The sequence below is a fragment of the Wasmannia auropunctata genome, unplaced genomic scaffold (assembly GCF_000956235.1).
Source record: "Wasmannia auropunctata unplaced genomic scaffold, wasmannia.A_1.0 LD335365.1, whole genome shotgun sequence".
NCBI classification, from domain to species: Eukaryota; Metazoa; Arthropoda; class Insecta; order Hymenoptera; family Formicidae; genus Wasmannia; species Wasmannia auropunctata.
This window is the reverse complement of record NW_012027525.1, coordinates 120,983-141,080: the sequence shown is the minus strand read 5'-3', so window position 1 is coordinate 141,080 and position 20,098 is coordinate 120,983. Positions and strand designations below refer to the sequence as shown.

The 20,098-nt window shown below is 30.6% G+C and overlaps 1 protein-coding gene across 3 annotated transcripts in view; it reads left to right on the top strand.

Annotated features, from left to right (window-relative positions):
• Positions 1-20,098, top strand: part of LOC105457125 (growth hormone secretagogue receptor type 1) — an 89,120-nt gene that overhangs the window by 58,469 nt on the left and 10,553 nt on the right. For all 3 annotated transcript variants that reach the window (XM_011701603.1, XM_011701601.1, XM_011701602.1), the window contains exons 4-5: positions 14,541-14,649; positions 14,792-14,863. In XM_011701603.1, the coding sequence (XP_011699905.1) occupies positions 14,541-14,649; positions 14,792-14,863 (181 nt within the window). The remainder of the gene's footprint in view (positions 1-14,540; positions 14,650-14,791; positions 14,864-20,098) is intronic.

Here is a 20,098-nt window from a genome sequence, read left to right as displayed (position 1 = left end):
TATATATATATATATATATATATAATCCGTTACTCCCAATTATTTCCTATATATATACATATATGAAAAAGCACTGTTTTGTATTTTTTTCTTACAACAGGTTCAATTTCGGTTTATATCTTAATATATCCAATATATAATTACATTCAGTCAGCACTTAATTAAAATATTGTCTCGGTGATTATGACCTATCATCACATTATACAGCCTGACGATGGAGGTCAATTTTGAATATTTGAGCTGTCGTAATTCCAAAAGTATTAATTATTTGGACTAATGGCCATTGAGACTTTTGATTAGTAAGTCCAAACCTACATCATATTAAACTTTTAGCCAATTTAACCGAGACCCCATTTTTATAAGAAGTGTGCGGAGTTCTTTTTAAGTTAGCGGGGCAATTAAGAGAAAAGAGCAAAGTAAATTATAATTATTAATTTAAAAATAATCTAAAAATGGGGTTAATAGAAGATCTAAAAAGATCCTTTTAGGGTTAAATAATACAACGTATTTTTCTTCTCTTAAGAAGCTTATGTTTCTAGAGGTAATTGATTTCTTCTTTTCTATTCAATTATACCCATAAATCCGTGTAACAGTGCGGGTAGGCGCGTAATGGAGTCCTTTCGCAAATGAAAGCGTCAGAAAATGGAACAATGTTATTTTATAAATCTATTATTGCCATTAAAAGGTATAAAAAATGTTGAAATTTTAAGTATTTAGTTATCAAAATTATTATGTCTATCATTTTGTAACAGTATTTTAAAAAATTAAGGAGTATGTATATAAAGCATAAATAATAGCATTTTGTTAAAACTTATAAGATTTTAATGTAAAAACTTGGAAGAATTTTGAGAGATTTTCAGCACTCTTTGAAATGTAATATTTAATACTTGTATATATTCGTTAACAAGAGTGGAAGCCATGTGACAAATCATTGTCGAATATCTATCCAAGCTGTTCCGAATGAAAAGCACGTGACTCGTTTCCCGTCTGCCGCCTTGCGGATAGTTTTGGACAACCGCCAAAGCCCATTATCACCACACTCGTTTCCGTTGCATATAATGCAATTTGCGTATAGAGATTCCTCTTTCTTTCCTTTCCTGTGTTTATCCTATGCTGTCTTCTCGTTGCGCGTGAAAATATAATTTCAATTTATGTTTTTAATCGCAACTCTTAATTGAAATGTACAAATGATAATGCGTCGTTATTATTGCATTTTAATAATTTTGTTAACTTTGTATTGATCTATTTAACAGGACGTAATGATCGAAGAAAATCTTAGTTCTTGAATTTCATAATTAATGAATTTAGGAACATTATATTCTATTCTGGATTTTTCTCTCTCTCTCTCTCTCTCAACCTAAATTTTGTTTGAGGATATATTATCTTTTAACGCGTACGTGAAATCTGTTTACTATTTTCGCCGTTTCAGTAAATCATCATTTCAGTTAATTCTTAATTTTTTTCACACTGTGCGAGACTTTAAATCTTCGCAACAACGTTCCGATGTTACATTAAAATTACAGATTTAAAATGTTCTATAAATAATAGAACACTATTATTTATGATGCACGAGCATTATATATTGCTAGTTGCTGATGCATAAATTTAACGCACGTAATTTTTTGCTGATGCACGGTATATTCTTTTTTAGTATCGCCTCCAATATTTTGTCTTCAGTATTTGTTCTTGTTGATATGGGACATACATATACAATACGATATATATTGAAAAATAGTAAATATAAAATATAAATAAAAAATGGTAAATTTATTGATAATTACATTATCTATTTGCAAGAATTGATAAAAATACACAATACACGACACAGAATTGATACTTAAAAAGAGTATGTACTATGTATTAAGATTTTTCATGCGTATCTAAAACGGGACATTCAGTACCCTGCATAATATCGGTGTGTTTGAAGAAACGATTACAGAAATCGGTGAGTTACGACGTGTAACGTACTAACCCAAATAGATAATGTACAAATTAAGCGGGCCCTATCGCATCGTTTACCCTCCTATGTTAATACAAACATCGGCGAAGATAGCGAATTGAATTTAATGAAAGTGACGTAATTAAAAGAGAAACCGTAGGAAGGAAAAAAGAAAACGCTTGTACTACATGTGCGTGTAATTCTATACGTGATTTGCGAATTATTTGCGAATGCGCAAATATATCAATATCGTTAATTAATTACTCTACGCGAGATTGTTGTTTTAACTTAACGTTTTAATGTTAACGTTTGGAAATAATTATTTGATATTTATTATTAATTTTGAAATGTTTGTATTATTAATAATATTGATAGATCTTCCGTTGCGCTATAATCTTGAATCGCATGCAATTATTTTGACAAACATGGATACCAAATTTTAATGCGGGACAGACCATATTTTGATATCTGTTCAAAATGCCTTTGAATGAAACTCATATTTAAAAATACAATTAAAAATCAACGATGTGTGTTAAATCTGTAAGTCATTTATCGTCTAACCATTTACCACATAATCATTAAACATCACATTTTTATTCACGATTTTCTGTAAACTATTCCCTTATTCCGCTTATTCCATAAAGCTAAAGAAGCTATCGGCTTTAAAATGTGGCTACTAAATTCCTTTCGTATATTAGACCTTATCTTTTCTATCCAATATCGCTTAATGTAATCTTTTACATTGTTGCGATTCTCTTTAGAATGGAAATTTTAATAGATGAGAAATTATAAATCCCATACTTGAGGAATATGAAGTTCTCTCAAGTTGTTCATGAATTACTCCGCGTAAAGTCGACCGTTATATTACGAAACTATATATAACGGCTATTTGACTATGGATTAGTCTCGATTTCCGATGACGTGTTATTCTTAGCAAACTCGAATTTGCTGTGATTAACAGCTTACGCAAACAGCTTCGACATTTCATTTCTTCCAAGAAATCATAAACCACTGTACATGGTATTCTAGAGTAAGGTATATTTGAGTGTAAAAGAGAATTGTGAATTGACATATGTCTTTATTAAATTTAAAAAATATATTTTGAAAAATTACTTGACATACACATGCACGCACACAAAAGAATAGAATTTCATAATTTCTTTTAATATTTTATATAATATTAATATTTTATTGTAGCATAAATGCTTAACTAAAATTATAAGAGTTCTTCTCTCAAGATGTATAAAAATATTTTCAAAAGTAAAGATAGGTTTTATACATTTATATTAGAAAAGAGAATCTATAAAATTAAAAAATGTAAAAATGTTAAGTGCGATTTAAAGTTTCATTATTTTCTTAATTTAATATTTACAAATCAGTCTGACTTTGTAGTAAATTTATTTAAAAATATAACCTGAAATCTACAGTTGCACAGGAGACTTTTCAAAATAAGCATAATAAGCTTCTTATTATTGTATGCGCATATTTTAAACATTTAATCTACTAAACATAATTGAGGAACTTAAATATTCTAGGTATCAAAGCTTCACGTATATTAAAATTTTCTAAAGCTTCACGAACGATTCAATTAACTTTTACAAGAGAACAGGAAAACTATTTGAATAAAGTTGCGTAACTCTCAAGTCAATTTTTATAAGTAAATTTTCGCGTGACATTTAAGCAATCTACCGAATTGGCTCTATCGGAGCACTCGTTACATTATGTCGTCTTACTAAAGTAAAGCAATGCAAAATTTCTCCAAGAAGGGATTTTTTATGAGGCAAGAAAAGAGTAAGTTGTATACCATTGGCATTTTCGAGAAAATTGCGCGCGTGAACATATGGACTTGTCCAAAGTTGTCTCACGGAAAACCCTAAATGATAAATGAGATGACATCTATTGTGTAAGCTAAGTCCACTTATATTCTCAAACATGAAGTTTTCTTGGTGATGTTGTATACATATCATTTACAAAAGGCCCTTTGAGACTGGAGAAATATCGATGAGCTCAATTTTCATATTGAAAATGTAGTTTATCGTTGAAGCTATAATGCTGGAAGTTTAAATATCTTGCGTACGTCTTGCAAATTTACAATAAAAGAAAATCTATATTATATTATCACTTATAAGAAACGGGTGTGGAACGCATATAAAATAAATGCATATATAAATTAAAATATTATTTTTTTATCTTGAAATAAATGAAGATTACGTACAATTTTTTAGTCCCTTATTTGGATAAGTTCTTTTCTACTAAAAAAGAAAAAATAAAATTGAAATTTCGAGAGACTGTTATCGAGAGCTTGTGATTATTGAATTTCTTTTTGAGAATAATGACATGTTATTGTGCGATTTGATATGCGATGTTTGGCTGTGACAATATTTCAATAGATGAATAATGAAACGCTCGTTGTCAGCGTTGGCCATACATATGTATACCAGGTCACTTTGCGGATTGCAGGAATGTTTGTCGAGCAAATCACGTGGCAAAAGTTGACGTAATACAATTGTATTAATTACACAGAGAGCGTTAGGTGATTTTACGTTACAAGTTGCACGATATATGTACATATATTACGCGTAACAACAGTATACGATATGTTATACATAACAATGTATTATTGATTATTCGAAAACTCATATCTGTCGAGAACACGACGCAGATTTAGCGATAATCTTCGATGAATTAGTCTCTGCATATACTTAAGTCCGATTATGAACAACAGATTCTATAACCTGATTGTATTTATCGTATAATGAAATATTATATCTTTGTTAGTGAGTTTTACTGTATTTTAATAATACTATTGTCATAAAATAATTGTAGTAACATACAAAATCTATATGGAATTATTATTTCAGCAATTATTATGTCCTCGGCGATAACCCTCGGATTGGATTAGTCACATAGTTAAATGATTGAATATGTTATTATGCACATTAGAACGTTTTAATAATGACTTTATAACACGCTTACTATGATAAATGAGACCATTATCACGCAGGTACGTTTCTATTTAGCCAGCATTAGCATGGGGAAAATGTATAAGCTGATCCTTTAAAGACAGAAGACGTGAATTTTTCTTAGATTTGAAGATATAAAAAAATTAAAATATAGTTACTACATATTTTTTAGTAATATCAGAGAGAAAATATATAATATATAATATAGAGTGCACACATAGAATTTATAAAAGTACATTTACACAGTTTTTTCTAATTTTGTAAATAAAGTACAAGTTTCAAATATGTCATATTGAGAAGAACTAATGCTATGGAAAACTTTTTATTTATTATTGTACGTTATAAGTTAATACTCAAATTCCATATGAGAGTGTAAATTATCGATGCATTTTCACAAATTAAGTTTGTACATAAAGTTATTTTGAATTGTATATAAGGATTTTTATTGATTGTCAGCAATTAAATGAAGGAGAAATTCAGATTTTTTAGCGCTTGCTTTCAGAGCTCGAAATTACATATTAAATAAAACGAGTTTATGCAGCAAAAAGCACACGATAGCAATTATTATTAGCTGTAATTTTAATCCAACTGGACGACGGAGCTGGAGATCGTGTTTTTTCGACGCAGGCAACATTGTTTAATGAACATAATCGTAATTCGGTCATAAAAGTGAATCTTCTCGTGCATAAAATGCTATTCCGTCGCAATGCACTTCAATCCGGATTTCATTGCAATCCGCAGAAGTTTTATTACCATCTCTCTTCGGGGAATAAATTATGACGATTAAATTCAATTATTTTGATATCATGTTATTATATATTTCTTGTAGGTTTATAAAAGAATTGATCAGTGAAGGTTTTAAAATACGTTCTTTGCTAATGCAAAAATAATTTAATTATTAAATAATTAGCAAAAACTACTCAAATGTTAGAATCAATTTTATCATTTAAGACACATCTCGCAGAAAATATATTGCAATCCATGAATGTTTTTTCTTGCCATAGAAGTAATTCAAACTTAATTCTGTAACAATGAAAATTGATTGGCACTGTGTTATTAGATAGACTTAATAAAGAAACATGTTTTGCCACGCGCGTGAAATTTTATTAAGCTACCAATAAAATTAGATATATATATGAAATAATATCTTGCTTCAGTAATTCGGAAAACTGTCTCTGTGAACAAAAAGCTTCAATGAGTTTTTGGAGAATATTTCAGAGAGAAATTCTTGTGGATGGAACATAAGAAAATCAGTGAGGATTGAGCTCTTCTATTGTACTTGTGAACGTGAACATCTCGCGATAGGATAACAAGCACGTATCTTGAGAAAGAAATCTAATAATACATTTGAGAAAGATATTTTTCCCCATTTATTGACCGCGTGCTTCTCCTCTGAATAGTTTATTATCCCCAAATGTATTGAAATAAAAAAAAACCATCGTAATTTAATTATTCTTTTCGCACCGTAACAAAATCACACGTATGATGTCTCAATTTATACATTTAAATGATTTTATGTATTGTATATTGTATCACAAAAATTCATAAAAATATATTAACTTCTAAAACTTATATATATATATATATATATATATATATATATATAAATTTATAAATAGGCGATAGACTCATATATTATAAATATACAGGGGGTCCCAAAACTCTTAATTAATATTTTAAGGCGTGAAAGAAAATGAAATTTTGAGCTAAAAGTTCCTGTATCAATTTTGGCTTGTTAGATTATTATTTACGTTTAGCCGAAGTACGAAGGAGTGTAGCATGCCATGCGGCTCTTCACGTTTATTTCTCTCGATTAAAATTTCATTCAAATTTTTTATATTAATAAATAAGAAAATAAATAAATCAATAAATAAGGTAGGTAAATAAATAAATAAATAAATAAACACAAATAATTGCGACGTGGTCAATTGCAACGTGGCCAATTGCAACACGTGGTCAATCGCGCGATAAATAAATAAGAATAAATTACGTTTGAAATTTATCTAATTTCTGATTGTTTTTATTCTTATTTATTATTTATTTATTTCAATAAGGAAAAGTTTAACTTTTCCCAACAACTTATTAGAACTTTTACTTATTTATTAATATGAAAAATTAGAATAAAATTTTTATCGAGAGAAGTAAGCGCGAAGAGCCGCACGGCACGATATGCTCCTTCGTACTCCGGTTAAGCGCAATCTGATTGAATAACTTTATTTGTTAATAACTCTGTAAATAATGATCTCTCTCTCTCTCTCTCAGCCAAAATTGATAAATCTTTTGGTTCAAAATTTCTCATTACCATTCAAAATCATTCTCTTTTACGCCTTAAAATATTAATTAAGAGTTTTGGGACACCCTGTATATGTATATTAATTTATAAATGGATAATTTGTAAATGGATAGTAGTTCTAATGTTTACAAGTGAAATATTTTATCTTACAAATTGGGTGGGGCAACAACATCATCTTTATTTATCATGCTAGTTCTAATAGTAAACCATAAACTTTATGTAAATTTATGGAGAATGATTTTATACGAATCTAAACTCAATATGCAAGATGCATATAGAGCATCCATAATGCTATGTTATAAAGTTTCTTGAATTTTAACTTTTCCAGCAAAAATCGATACGATGTTAATGAGAAAAGTTATACATGACGCGTGGGCATTAATTGTACCGGCATCCGATATATCTAACGGTGATTTTGATAGTGATTGAGATATTTTCCTGCTTGCCTGGATATACGCATTCTCTGAAATGGCATTCCATTTAGATGGAAGAGATAACTCATAATCAGTTCTATTTTCTTCATTCTTTTGCAAAAATGCGCTTCATTTGTTTTCAACGAACTGCTCGTAAAGTGCTCCAAGTCAGGCGTAGGACGCGATCTCAATTTCTAGAGTTGCATTGTGCATTGCATTTCGAATCTGGGTGATTTCACTCTTAGAATACTTGATTACTTTGAAAGATGCATTTGTTCAACTGTAATAACGTCACTTGGAAAATTCTTTATTAGAACTGAGACGTCGAATTTTGCGATTGACCGTTTCTTTTGGAATTTAATTCAGAATGTGTCTTAACGAACGAAGTTGAAAAGAAATTCACCCAAGCATGACTGGATTTAAGAAAAATTGTGACTTTCGTATTTATCAGTTGCACGTGATTTAATGAATGCGCATGGTCCTCTTAACTCGCGAAGCCCTTGAAGGAAACGCCGCCGTATCGCTGGGGCAAGGCTAGAGCAAGGTGGAAGAGAGTAGTACGCACATTGTGTGCGCGACAATACCGCAATGCTGGACAGGCTCGACGGTAACCTACGGGGCTGAAATGAGTAGGTGAACTTCTACCCCCCGCTACGAATTACCGTTGCTCTTAGCCTGTACCGCGTCGGAGCATTTAATGCTACGTCCCGTACATAACACTTCTTCTTGTCCTACCGGTACTCCATCCAATTCTCTGTTTAACCTTCGTGGCAGGAAATACGATAGAAAGGCGCCGCGCCGGTGGCTAGGAGGTAGACTCTATGGGATTCTTTCGGTCTGAGCGACGTAGACAGATTCGCCAGACGAAAGCGAGCCCTCGATCTCTCGTTGCTTTTCGCGTTTATTCGCATTCCTTCGATCCGCGTCTCCTCCTCGATCGAAATAATTCTTCAGTCTTCTCTATTGCTTTTATTTCTTTCCGTATAGCTGTTCAGCGTAAAATGTTTTTGATTGTAAGAAGTTACTGTTATTTATCAAATTCTGAATTTAGGATTTCGTTAAACGTTTAATACAAGCTTAGTATTTTTTCTATATGTATTAAAGATTGGATAACTTGCAAACAAATTTCTGTTATTTGCTCGAGATCCTAAATCTAGCATATAATCTAATTATTTGACCAATTTGGAATTTATTTTTTTAAAATCAATAAACTAGTACTTCTTAAAATACCTGACATATATTTTTTCTTTGAAAGTTATCTGAAAATCGTGTAAAAGCGACACTTCGCATATGTAACGATTCAATAAAATATTATTAGTCATTCATATACCTGAGAAAAAGATTTTTTTATCTGATCTACTTATAAAGATCACAGAATATATTTTTAGGAGCTGCGATATTCTTTCTTCATGATATAAAAGACAGTATAAAAGTAGTATGAAAGCTCAAATAGACATTCTGTATGTGATAAGACCGTCGATAATAAATGTGCTGATTCATTTAATTCGTTCCTCGTTTGATCTGCGATGTGATCCATTTGCAGGAGAAAGAGGAGCCTTTCTGCGCTTCTGAATGATAGATAAGAACTTTCTTACGACGTAAACGACGCGATGATGCGAAACTACATGATTCTAAGCTTGCAAATGATATGAGAACGAGACAAAAAAATGAGAGAAAAATTTCCAGCAAAGGAACGAGATAATGTAGATAGTGCGATATAACTATAGATAATTATATCTACGATCAATATTAATTATTTCGCGAAGATGTAATAGATTTAGATTTTCTATTTTGCAAACTTCTTTATAAGGACGAACAAATAATTTCCTCTTATCTGTATACGATGTCCGAGACTTTCTGTGACATTCTTTATCTGATGTCTTGTAAGATTTATGATAACTATTTTATATTACGGATTTCTTCTTGATGGATCAGAAATAAACTTTTTTTTTAGTAGAAAAGGTGATTTATTAACACTTGCATATTCTAACCGGATCTATATAATTACGTAATTATACAATATATATTTTGTTTAAATAAAATGACGTATACGATTTTAATTATTATATTGCTTTTAATTATTACAGTTATAAATATCGTAAACACGAGATTGAGATCAAATTGAGTATCAGGAAATTGTGAGTTAAAATAAGTTGCGTAGTTTGTGTTAACGAACACTAAGGATCACCTTATGTTACACTGCACCTTCATATCAGATATAAAGTGGTTAAGGACTACAGGGAGGCATCATCTTGTCATGTCTAGCTACGTCACTGCTACGTCATCTCGCAAAAGTATGAGATCTTGCTAGTAGAATTGAATTCAGGTCATGTATATACATATATATAATATTTATTTAAGAATGATTTATATGAAAGCCAGTAATTGCTAGAAATAAATATTCAACGGAAGATTCAATATAACTTTAATTAGAAATATTATAATTAGAAAAGTTAATAACTAAATCACTATTTTCATTTTATTAATAAAAATACTTGTTTGCAGTAAATTATTCTTAATGGAATAAGCGTATCTTTATCTCAGATTCAAAAGAAAGATACGATTTAGTGTTTTGTGTTCGTGACGCAAGATTGAAGATGTGTTAAAATAGCTTTCCGCTCGGGAGGCCTCCCTGGAGATCCGTGCAACGGTGATAAGAACCGAATGCGGGGAACATGTGTGCTGAATTATGAAAGCTGGCACACTCGCCGCAGATAATCGATTGTGGAAATAGCTTTCCGTGTAGATGGATGCCTAAAAAAGCAAACCTTTCCCAGTCACTTAATACTTTACCTTCTATAAGCAGCTTTAGATTTTCTATAATAAACAGTGTAATAGGATAAATAAGAGGATCGGGGTATATGAGAACTCTTTATCCGTTCTTTATAAAATCAATTAACGAGTCTGATTGATTCGTCTTGCAGGAATATTATTTTTTCAGTTATGAGAGATTTTATTTCAATTGAGACTCTAATACTTATAATGTATTATTTCTTAAATATTATTATTGAAATTTATGTTTAAAATATTTTTTAAATTTATAACAAGCAAATTGATTTATTGTTACTGTTTCAACCTGATTGGTACGATTTGTTCAAATTTATCTCGCACAGAAAATTCAAAGGGAATATCGTATTTCCTTAACGAATACGCGAATCCTGTTACGTTGAAATCAATACTCCTTTCATTATCAAATAGTTAAAAAAACAATTCATTTTGTTGTAAACATTTATCTTATAACAGTTTATCACAGAAAATCTTTAAAGAGCGTTTAGTATACAAATAAATAGTCTGACAATTATAAATATTTAAATTTAAATACATATATTATAATTGTTTCATTAAAATTATATTATTTTCTTAAAAATAGAACTTTTCTACGTTTGTTTATATTATATTATTATATTATATTGTTTATTTATATTTTTGTCATTAAAGGCACTTTTAGAAATCTTTAATTGAGATAATGGTATGTTTAGATACTTGCTTAGTTGGAAAATTGTCAAAAGCTTTTCTTGACATTTCTAACTCATACAATGGTTTACAGTTAGGAGAGTGGAAAGAAACCATGTGGGGCTTAAGTGAATAATGGAGATAAGGGTTGACGCAGCGTTGTTTCTGGAAGAAAACTATCGGATAACAGATAATGGATATGTGATCTCAACCAACATTTACTAATATAACTTATAACATTTTTATAATATCTATTTTCTACGTTTGATAAGATATTTTTTGAAGTTATTTGCTTGTTTTTTGTATTATTTAATTTTACGATATAGTGAAGAAATATATGATTATAAATTATAAAATAATTGATTATACGTGTTGCTTATATTATATAACTAATTTTATTACAAAACATATTAAATAGATAAAAACAACTGCGTATTTTATTGTATTTTGTAAAAAAAAGAGAGAAAAAGGACTTAATTGCTAAATCGTGTACAACCAAATGACCAGCTTAGGATAGCCAGTTCGAAGGGTCCATCTTTCGCTTTGAAAAGGAAATGCCAGCGTATCATCTTTGTTATAGAACTAGTCTGAATTACCGCAAGACGGATCGGCCGTTCTCCGAAGCTTTCCGAAAGAAAATCTAACCACCCTCCTTCCAATTGCCCTCCTGCGAAGGCGGAGGAGTTAGAGCAATTTGTCTGGAACGTCCCTTGTAAGCCACGAAGCGTTGAAAAAAGAACCACAATAAAAGAGTGAACGTGCTCCTTTAACTATACATTGAATTATGCTTTAATTTTGATAATTCAATACGTGTCAAAATTGACTAATTTTATAAGGATAAATTTAACAAATAATACTTTATTTGAATAAAAGATAACTTACTCGTAATAAATGAATAAGGACACAGAAGAAATAATATTTAAATGAAATAATATTTGAGCGAAAATTTATTTCTTTTTATGTAAAATTAGTATTTATTAGTATTCAAACTATACGTTTTATATATGTGTTAAATTTTATTGATAATTAAATCATTCAACACCGAAATAATGAATGCGAGTTAAAGATTTATAATTGCTCTAATGAACGAATAAGCGTTTTTAAAATTTAATGTTGTTTAATTTGTAATTATTTTGTGTATTTGTATTTCTAGATCTAGAAAGCTGAAATCTAAAAATTATTTTTTTCTAAAAAAGTCATACTCATAAAAATAGCGAGTGAAATTTGTAGCTTTTAATGGATAACTGAATATATTAAATCGACGAAGCGGTGCGCAGTTTACATATGGTTGGAATATTATAAAAAAATTATTACATACCAATACCCGTGTTGATTCTTATAGGCCTTTACTTTAATATATTTGATTTATTCTCTCTATTTCCTTTAAATTATTTGAATACATTAAATTAAGTTTTCTCCTGTGTCCCTCATTTGTCACAATGGCTTTAATGAAAACGAAATAATGATTAATGAATCGATCGAGAAGCTTAGTTATATTTAGAATTTACTATGGCTGCGTTTGTTTTGGCGCTCACAGTGCTCACAATATCATTTCATCCTTGTTGTTTATGAAATGTTAAAGGAACAAATGATGCTTATAAGCGCTGTAAGCGCCAAACCGAACGCAGCCTATGAATTGATCACAAGGCACACATTATATAGACACATTTATGTAATAAACTTAAATAATAATCTTAAGTAATAATCTTCTTGATACTTTCTTTGTTCCGTATTTTCTTCATCAACTGAATTTATCTCTTTGTTTTTTTTCTTAATAGACATATTTATTTGCACGTAATTTTGTTAAAGTATTTTTATAGTGTGGAAACTTATAAAATATTTATTATATTTGATAATGTGAAATCAGTTTATAGCGATGTGCTTATGAATTGTCTACTGAATATTCATAATCGTTTGTATACAACCGATCTCGTTTACAAATGTCGAAAGTCAAAATTCGGACGCGGTTCATTAATTTGCAAACTAAAGCCTAGATTAGCGCTCTCAAAGAACCGCATGCGCGAAGCAGATATGCATAATTCCTGCAGCCGATATTCCCTGAAAATATAGTAAAGCATGCATTATTCAAACTATTTATAGGGAGGAAGATAAGCATTTGTTGCAGACTTTCAGACAATCTCTTTCCTGACTAATCGCTTTTCAACGAAAATAAATTCACCTGATTTTATTTTAGACAGAGTTATAAAAATCTACAAAATTGACTATTTGTTGACAAGTTTCTGAATCGTATGTTATGCGCTTTGAAATGCGCATTAAGCTCTTTTAATCTAATATTGGAAATGTTTCAAAGTGACGAAGATGATATAAAATATTCTTGTTCTTTTAATAAGGAATAAGAAATTGAATAAGAATCTCTTTTTTGCTAACAGAGCATTCTAGCAGAGTGTTCGTATAGTCGAAATAATTGGAGGCTTTATCATCGATTCTATTCCGGCCGGAAAAAGTCGACGCGTTTGCCATTTTATCTTGAGAAAAAATGTCAACATGACGAACGATTCTATTGCTCAAGCAGGTGGTCACCGGATAAATGAAGGAATGGATGCGCGCTGGAAAATGATAGCGTCCAGAGTGCCGTGGCAGTTTATAGCGGCACCGTATTTTCTCAAGCGAGATCTCTTTTGGGAATTATAAATCACGCATCCTCGAATACGTTGTTTTTTTTTATCCGGCATGTGAGTAAGAGAGCCTCGGAGAAATTGTTCTTTTAGTGTTTTCAACGATTAGCGGCACATTTGACCGACATCGAAAAGGAATTCTTTCTCAATATCACACTTCCTGATATAATATTTAATATTAATTAATGCATATATTACTTTGCTTTTAAAATGAGTTAATTTTTTGTTTATTGATTTTATTTTTTAATCAGAATTATTTAATTAACTAACGCATCTAATATTAAAGATTTATTTTAATTATTTATTATCATACATGTGATATGTCTGGCAATTGTCTTTTTTTTCAGCTTTTATCTTATTATTTGCAATTACATTTTTACATATATTATTCATGATGTCGTGTTAATGTTACAAAACTTGTTCAGTACCAGAACTTTAAAGAGTGAACTTTGTTGTTATGGCAAATTTGATTCTGACTTTTAAAATAAAATGTCAGAGTTTACTGCACGAACTTCCTACTTTTCCACTTCGTGTTTCGCATGTTACTTTTGTAATCACGTTCTACTTTTGTTAACAAATGGTAAATAAAACAAGGTAATGGAAAAAAACGAAGTTAAATGAAACTTTTTATTTAGCCATTATGTTATACTTTATTACTTAAAAAAACATTGTTCACTTATATTTTATTACATATTATAAGTTGAGATAAAACATTTTGTTTATTAAAAATTTTGTTTCATTTCAGCAAATAGTGAAAAAATGCAAAGTCTTTTTGGATTTTATATTTTAATGTTTTCTTTTCAGGATAAAGAAAAATTTTGAAGAAGGTATCTCCTGTTACAGGTAAAGCTGTTCCATTCGTGGAATTGACTGTGGCTCATGCTTCGGTTCTCACAATTTTAGCCATCAGTTTCGAACGCTATTACGCAATTTGTGAGCCTTTGAGGGCGGGGTAAGTACGATGTCGCGCCTAAAATTATCACGGAAAACCGTGAATAATCATGTAAGAATAATAATAATTAGAGATAAAAGCGAACAATTAGTAATTTAACTAATTACTGATTTAATCCGATTCAACTTATATGTTTATACAGATATGTATGTACAAAGGCAAGAGCGACGTTTCTTTGTTTCTTGGCGTGGGTGGCAGCAGCGCTATGTACAAGGTGATATAAAAGCTGAAAAATCTGTAATTTGCTTTATTATAATGCTCTGTCGTCGCCTTTCTTCACTCGTCCCTTTTCTTATTTTTTTTCTGTGGTTGACGCATGACGAGTTTTTTCACTCGACTTTCTTCATGTCTCGCTTTACGTCATCTTCACGTGACCATAATACGAAGCCGCCACCTACACACCTTATTAACTTTTGCCGTGAAGACTATGTTTTAAAACGTGCGCAAGGGTCGGTCCAGTTGATCTCAATTAAAATCCAATTTTAGGCGAATCCAAGATAAACTCTAAGGGCGGAAAAATAATTCTGATAAATTGAGTATTACGAAAAGATGGGATTTAAGATTTATTAAAAAATCATATATTTTTGTATTTATTCTTTGAATCACCTTTGCATTTCTTGAAAAATCTCGATAATAATTTATAATAATATTTTCCTTTTTCAAGATATTTTCGTATGCTGTACGTAAACGCGATTTTCACATTTAGTTAAACAACTAAAAGCTTTTTTGTGAACTGTATTAGATATCATACATTCTGAATTAACCCTTTAAAGTCCAATGGTACATATATATATATGTATCACAATCTTTAAAAAATCATATCTTCGGCAAATATTAAATTATTTAGTTGAACAAGTCCTTGTTTTAATGGAAATTTTCTTTTATTAAAAAATATTGTTATAAATACAGTTAGAAGACTTAAAAAATTATTTAGAAAAATCAGGAAATTCTCGGATTGATACTGTCTGACAAAAATTGACTTCTTTTTTGTAACATGAGAAATATCCAATTTTTGTATTTTTATATAAAATTTTATTAACTTACTTTCATAAGGAAATTATGCAGAATTTATGTGTAAAAGAATTTTGGCAATTGTTTATTTAAACTTATTTTTATTATTAATGCTCTAAGTTTTAATAAAAGAAAAATGATGAAATATTACTAAAATTAAATATATAGAATTTGTTATTAAAAGTAAAAGTTGAGTATTTTGCAACATCTATACGCGTGCAATACGATTCAAACAGACATTTCAGAAATGACCGATAACCTCTTTTTGACAACGATGTATCTTCATAGATACGTGACATAGCACTTTGAACGCGTATGTCCTTTCATTTCTAGAGCTGCTAATTACGATGCATTGCGATGCAAGTAATTCATATTGCATGCGTGAAGCAACAGTTAACACAAGCTGCATTCATTCAAGAACACACATGTCGCCTGTGTCGAGCTGTATAACAAGCTGTTCCCTTAACACCCTTTCAATCCACTTGATGCATATGCATTTTCAAAGCTTTGTAAAGTTGTATTGCTCATAATACTTATTTTTTACATTTTATGATTTTTTTTGTTTAAAAAAAATTGGAAAACTCGAAGAAATAAATATATCTAATAAAAATCAGAATTTAGAGATTTGAGGGAGTTGTATGATCAGATTGTTCGAATTGTTTGAGCGTTTCAAGCTCGCGGTTCAAGTTCGAGTATTTCATACATTTTAAATGGAGAAAACGGTCGAACTGCTTCGATCGTTCGAAGATTCAACTGCTAGATAATTTAACTAAAACAACTTGAAGATAATTTAAAAAGTATTATTTGCGAGCAGAAATTAGTTACTTTTCTTTGTTCCGTTTTTACTCGTTATCTAATTTTATGTTACTTTACTATTTTAAAATTCAGCTTTAATAAATTATTTAACCGTACTACGAACAATCTATAATTTAAGATATAATATATAATATAAGAATTTAAAGTTTGAATTGTTCGAGAAACTTTCGAACGCATAAAACTATATTAGACATTCATTTCGACTTTAATGTGACAGGAAACGGAAAAGCAGGATTTAACTTAGTCAATTTAGCTTAGCGACGAATTACGACGATTTGTCATATTCATTCTGCGCAGGTGTATGTCTTAATGATAAGAGATGTTGATTCAACAACCAGCTGACCCTGTCCTGCAAAAAGTGAGGACTAGCTTTAACAAGTCTATTAATTCTTCAAATTTAAGCCAAGTTATATTTATTTTTCAACATCTGGTGCAATCAAAAAATTAAAAATATACAAACTATATATATTTTTAACGTCAAACTTTTTAACATTAAGTATTTAAGTAGTACTTTTTAACATTTAGTATCTAAGTACAATTAGCTTTATAATATTTGACTTAGTATTTGAAACGTTAAAATAAATTCTCAAAAGATAAAAAGTGTCGTTAATCACATTAGAGATAAAATGTCTTGTTAACGTGTTGTTTCAATGGCTTTGAGATACATATTTTTTCGACGGATTCTTACGAAATAACGAAGCAATTTTTTGTAAGCAATTTACTTATTACAAAAATATAGAAATAATAGCCAATGTGAGTCGACACGGATGTTGATGTGAGGTCACATTGGCTATTATTTTCAAAATCTTTGACTTATTCTTGGGAGTCTTTCTTTTAAATTTATTATTTATTACATATTATATTTTATTTAAACTTTATCCGAAATACAAACAGAAAGAGAATTCTCTATTCTAAGATATTTTACAATTAGTCGATTTGTTGAAAAATTATGAATATAGCTTAAACGAAATATTTCGATAGCATCAAAGCATTCCAATTTGCTGTTGCGTGCTCATTCTCACTGGTAAAGTTAACGAGCGATGTCGGACAAAACAACATCTCGCTCGCATTATGCCAGACAATACATGTCATGTGCAGAAACTTCGTGGTTCTATAAATGTTAGAAGTTCCTTGTAGAATTCGCTGAATTGCACAAAGTACAAGTACAAAGACACTCGGGCAACGTAATTGAATCCCTTTACCTTGCAAGATGCGTGCACCATTCACATATAGGACAAGTTACAGAGGCATTGCGCGTAAGAATTGCTGTATACACGAGAATATTGCGCTGAGACTTCCGACTCACAATTTCTGGAACTTTTTGAAAATTCGTTTTTTTGAATCGAGTTAACCACCGTTACGGACGGAGGAGCGTATCATATCCTATAACAACCCAGCAACAATGATAGGAAAACCAGCAAAATAACTTTTTTTTTTTATTGTATCGTTCTTTATGTGTCACGTGCTTTCAGCCGTATCTTGGCTCTTTAAAATACGCTGATGACAAGTAGTTCAAAGTATCGGCTTTTGCGACATTTACGCAGGCTCTATCGAGATACCAGAGTATTAGGACTTCTTATAAGAGTATTAAGGTATCAGAGGCGTCGCGAAAATCGACGTCCGGGCTTATCGAGATGTCAATGCTCCAGCACGTCGGGAAAATCGGGGGGGATGAACGGTTACCATATAAAAAAAAAAAAAGAAAAAAGCGGAGCAAAAATGTACAAGATCCCTGGCTCGCCGGCAGGCTTTTATCTCGCATATACGCATTTAAATCAAACGCAACGCTATGAATGAACGAACTCGCCAATATCCGCGAGTGCTCGATTGTGTCCTCATCGCAATTTCCCTCATAAAAGGGATTCCCGCCAAATTCATTAAAGGAGGACGATGTTTGATATCCGTCTCGTAAAATGCATGCGATTGTTATGCCTTTTTCCGAACGTGAAAACAGCTAATATGCGAAAATGCTCACACTGAAGAGTATGCGAAATAACTCGTATATCTATAACGAGTGAGAGGACGTACGACCAGAAATGTCGATCTAGTGTCTGATAAAAACAAGGTCTTAATTAAGGCCGCCATGTATTCGCTGAAAACCGTGTACTATCTTGAAGGATGTAAATAGCTTCTTGTTAGTCTTGATAATTAAAGGCTTTTGACAAATTAAACGTCAGAAGATAGTTCACAAGATCTTGTTCTACCAATTATCTTCGTATCTATCGTTTTTAATTTTAAAGTTAAGGCGCGCGAGTGTGCAGGTAATTCTAAATAAATTTTAACTCTAAAATTTAATTTAATTTAGACAACTAGAAAATAAAAACAATTTTGATCTATCGCGTGAATGTGTGGCTCATATGTCCTCGATGGAGATGACAGTATCTATATGCATGTCAAAAATATTCCATATCGCTCTCTGTAGGGCTTTGAAACCAACGGTTTTGTGATATCGATTGCATGCAAGTCACGTGCTTTCTCTCGGAATGCACTTCTACTAAAAAGTGAGGAAAGAGAAAAAGGGACGGGCAAGCGTGGCTTTTGCTCGGTAAACTCCATGCAAGCATATTTTTCTTTTATGCCGAAATGCTCCGTGATGAAAGCAGATACATGTCCACACTTTCGTAAGATTGCAGACTGCCATAAGGAAAGTATCGCGTGTAAAGATTTCTTATGAAAATGTGTGAACGATGTCGTTATTCGAACACGAGTCATGTATAATGCATGTCTTGAGCATATGTTCGCGATAATATTTAAAGCGAAAACTTCCTTGCGATAACTATTCCTTCTCAGCAACGTGAAATCTTTCATACTTAATAGAAACAGCGTGGGTGCGAATTTCTTAAGTCTTTCAAAACAGAAGATTTATTTACTACAAATTAGTAAATAATAATTAAAAATCAGTTAATGACTAATGTTACTTTTTTAAAGCACGACAATTATCGATATTTCTACGGATGTCAATAAAAATTGTTCGGCAAATTTTTTTCAACGTATAATATTAATATTTTTCAGATATTAAACGTAGAATTAAAGTTCAATTAATTTATCAAAAATATGCAACATGAAATTCGTTTCTTTCTTAAAAAAAGGTATTCGATACTTACATCCTTGGAAGTATTGTTATTGCTTTTCCGCAATACCGATTGATTGTCTCGCGTTTATTTCACCGCTGTTGCATATTTTGACGGTTGTGTATATTGTGTGTGTGAGGTTAATAATGTAATAACAAAATAATAAAAATTAAAAAATATTAAAAAGCGCGCGCGAAGTGTGCGTCTGTAATGCTAGTATATTAAATTGCGATAATAAAAAGCTTGCTGAAAAATAAATTTGAAAGAAAAATATTTTATGTAATTTCATATTTTATGTAAAATTTGTAATTTTTTGTAGTTCAAGCTTAGTTATATTAGTTGATTTTTGTCTTATTGTTAGTTGATTTTTAAACATGCTTTTCCTCTATTTAAAAAGTGTTTCAAAATTTTCTTTTTAAAATGCTTGAATTAGAAACAATATATAAAATAGAACTGAATAGAAAATAGAGATTTTGTATCAAGATAAATGCAGGTATGTTTCAAACATGACTTGCAGTGTCAAACGAATTTTTAGAAAAAGCCGCGTATTC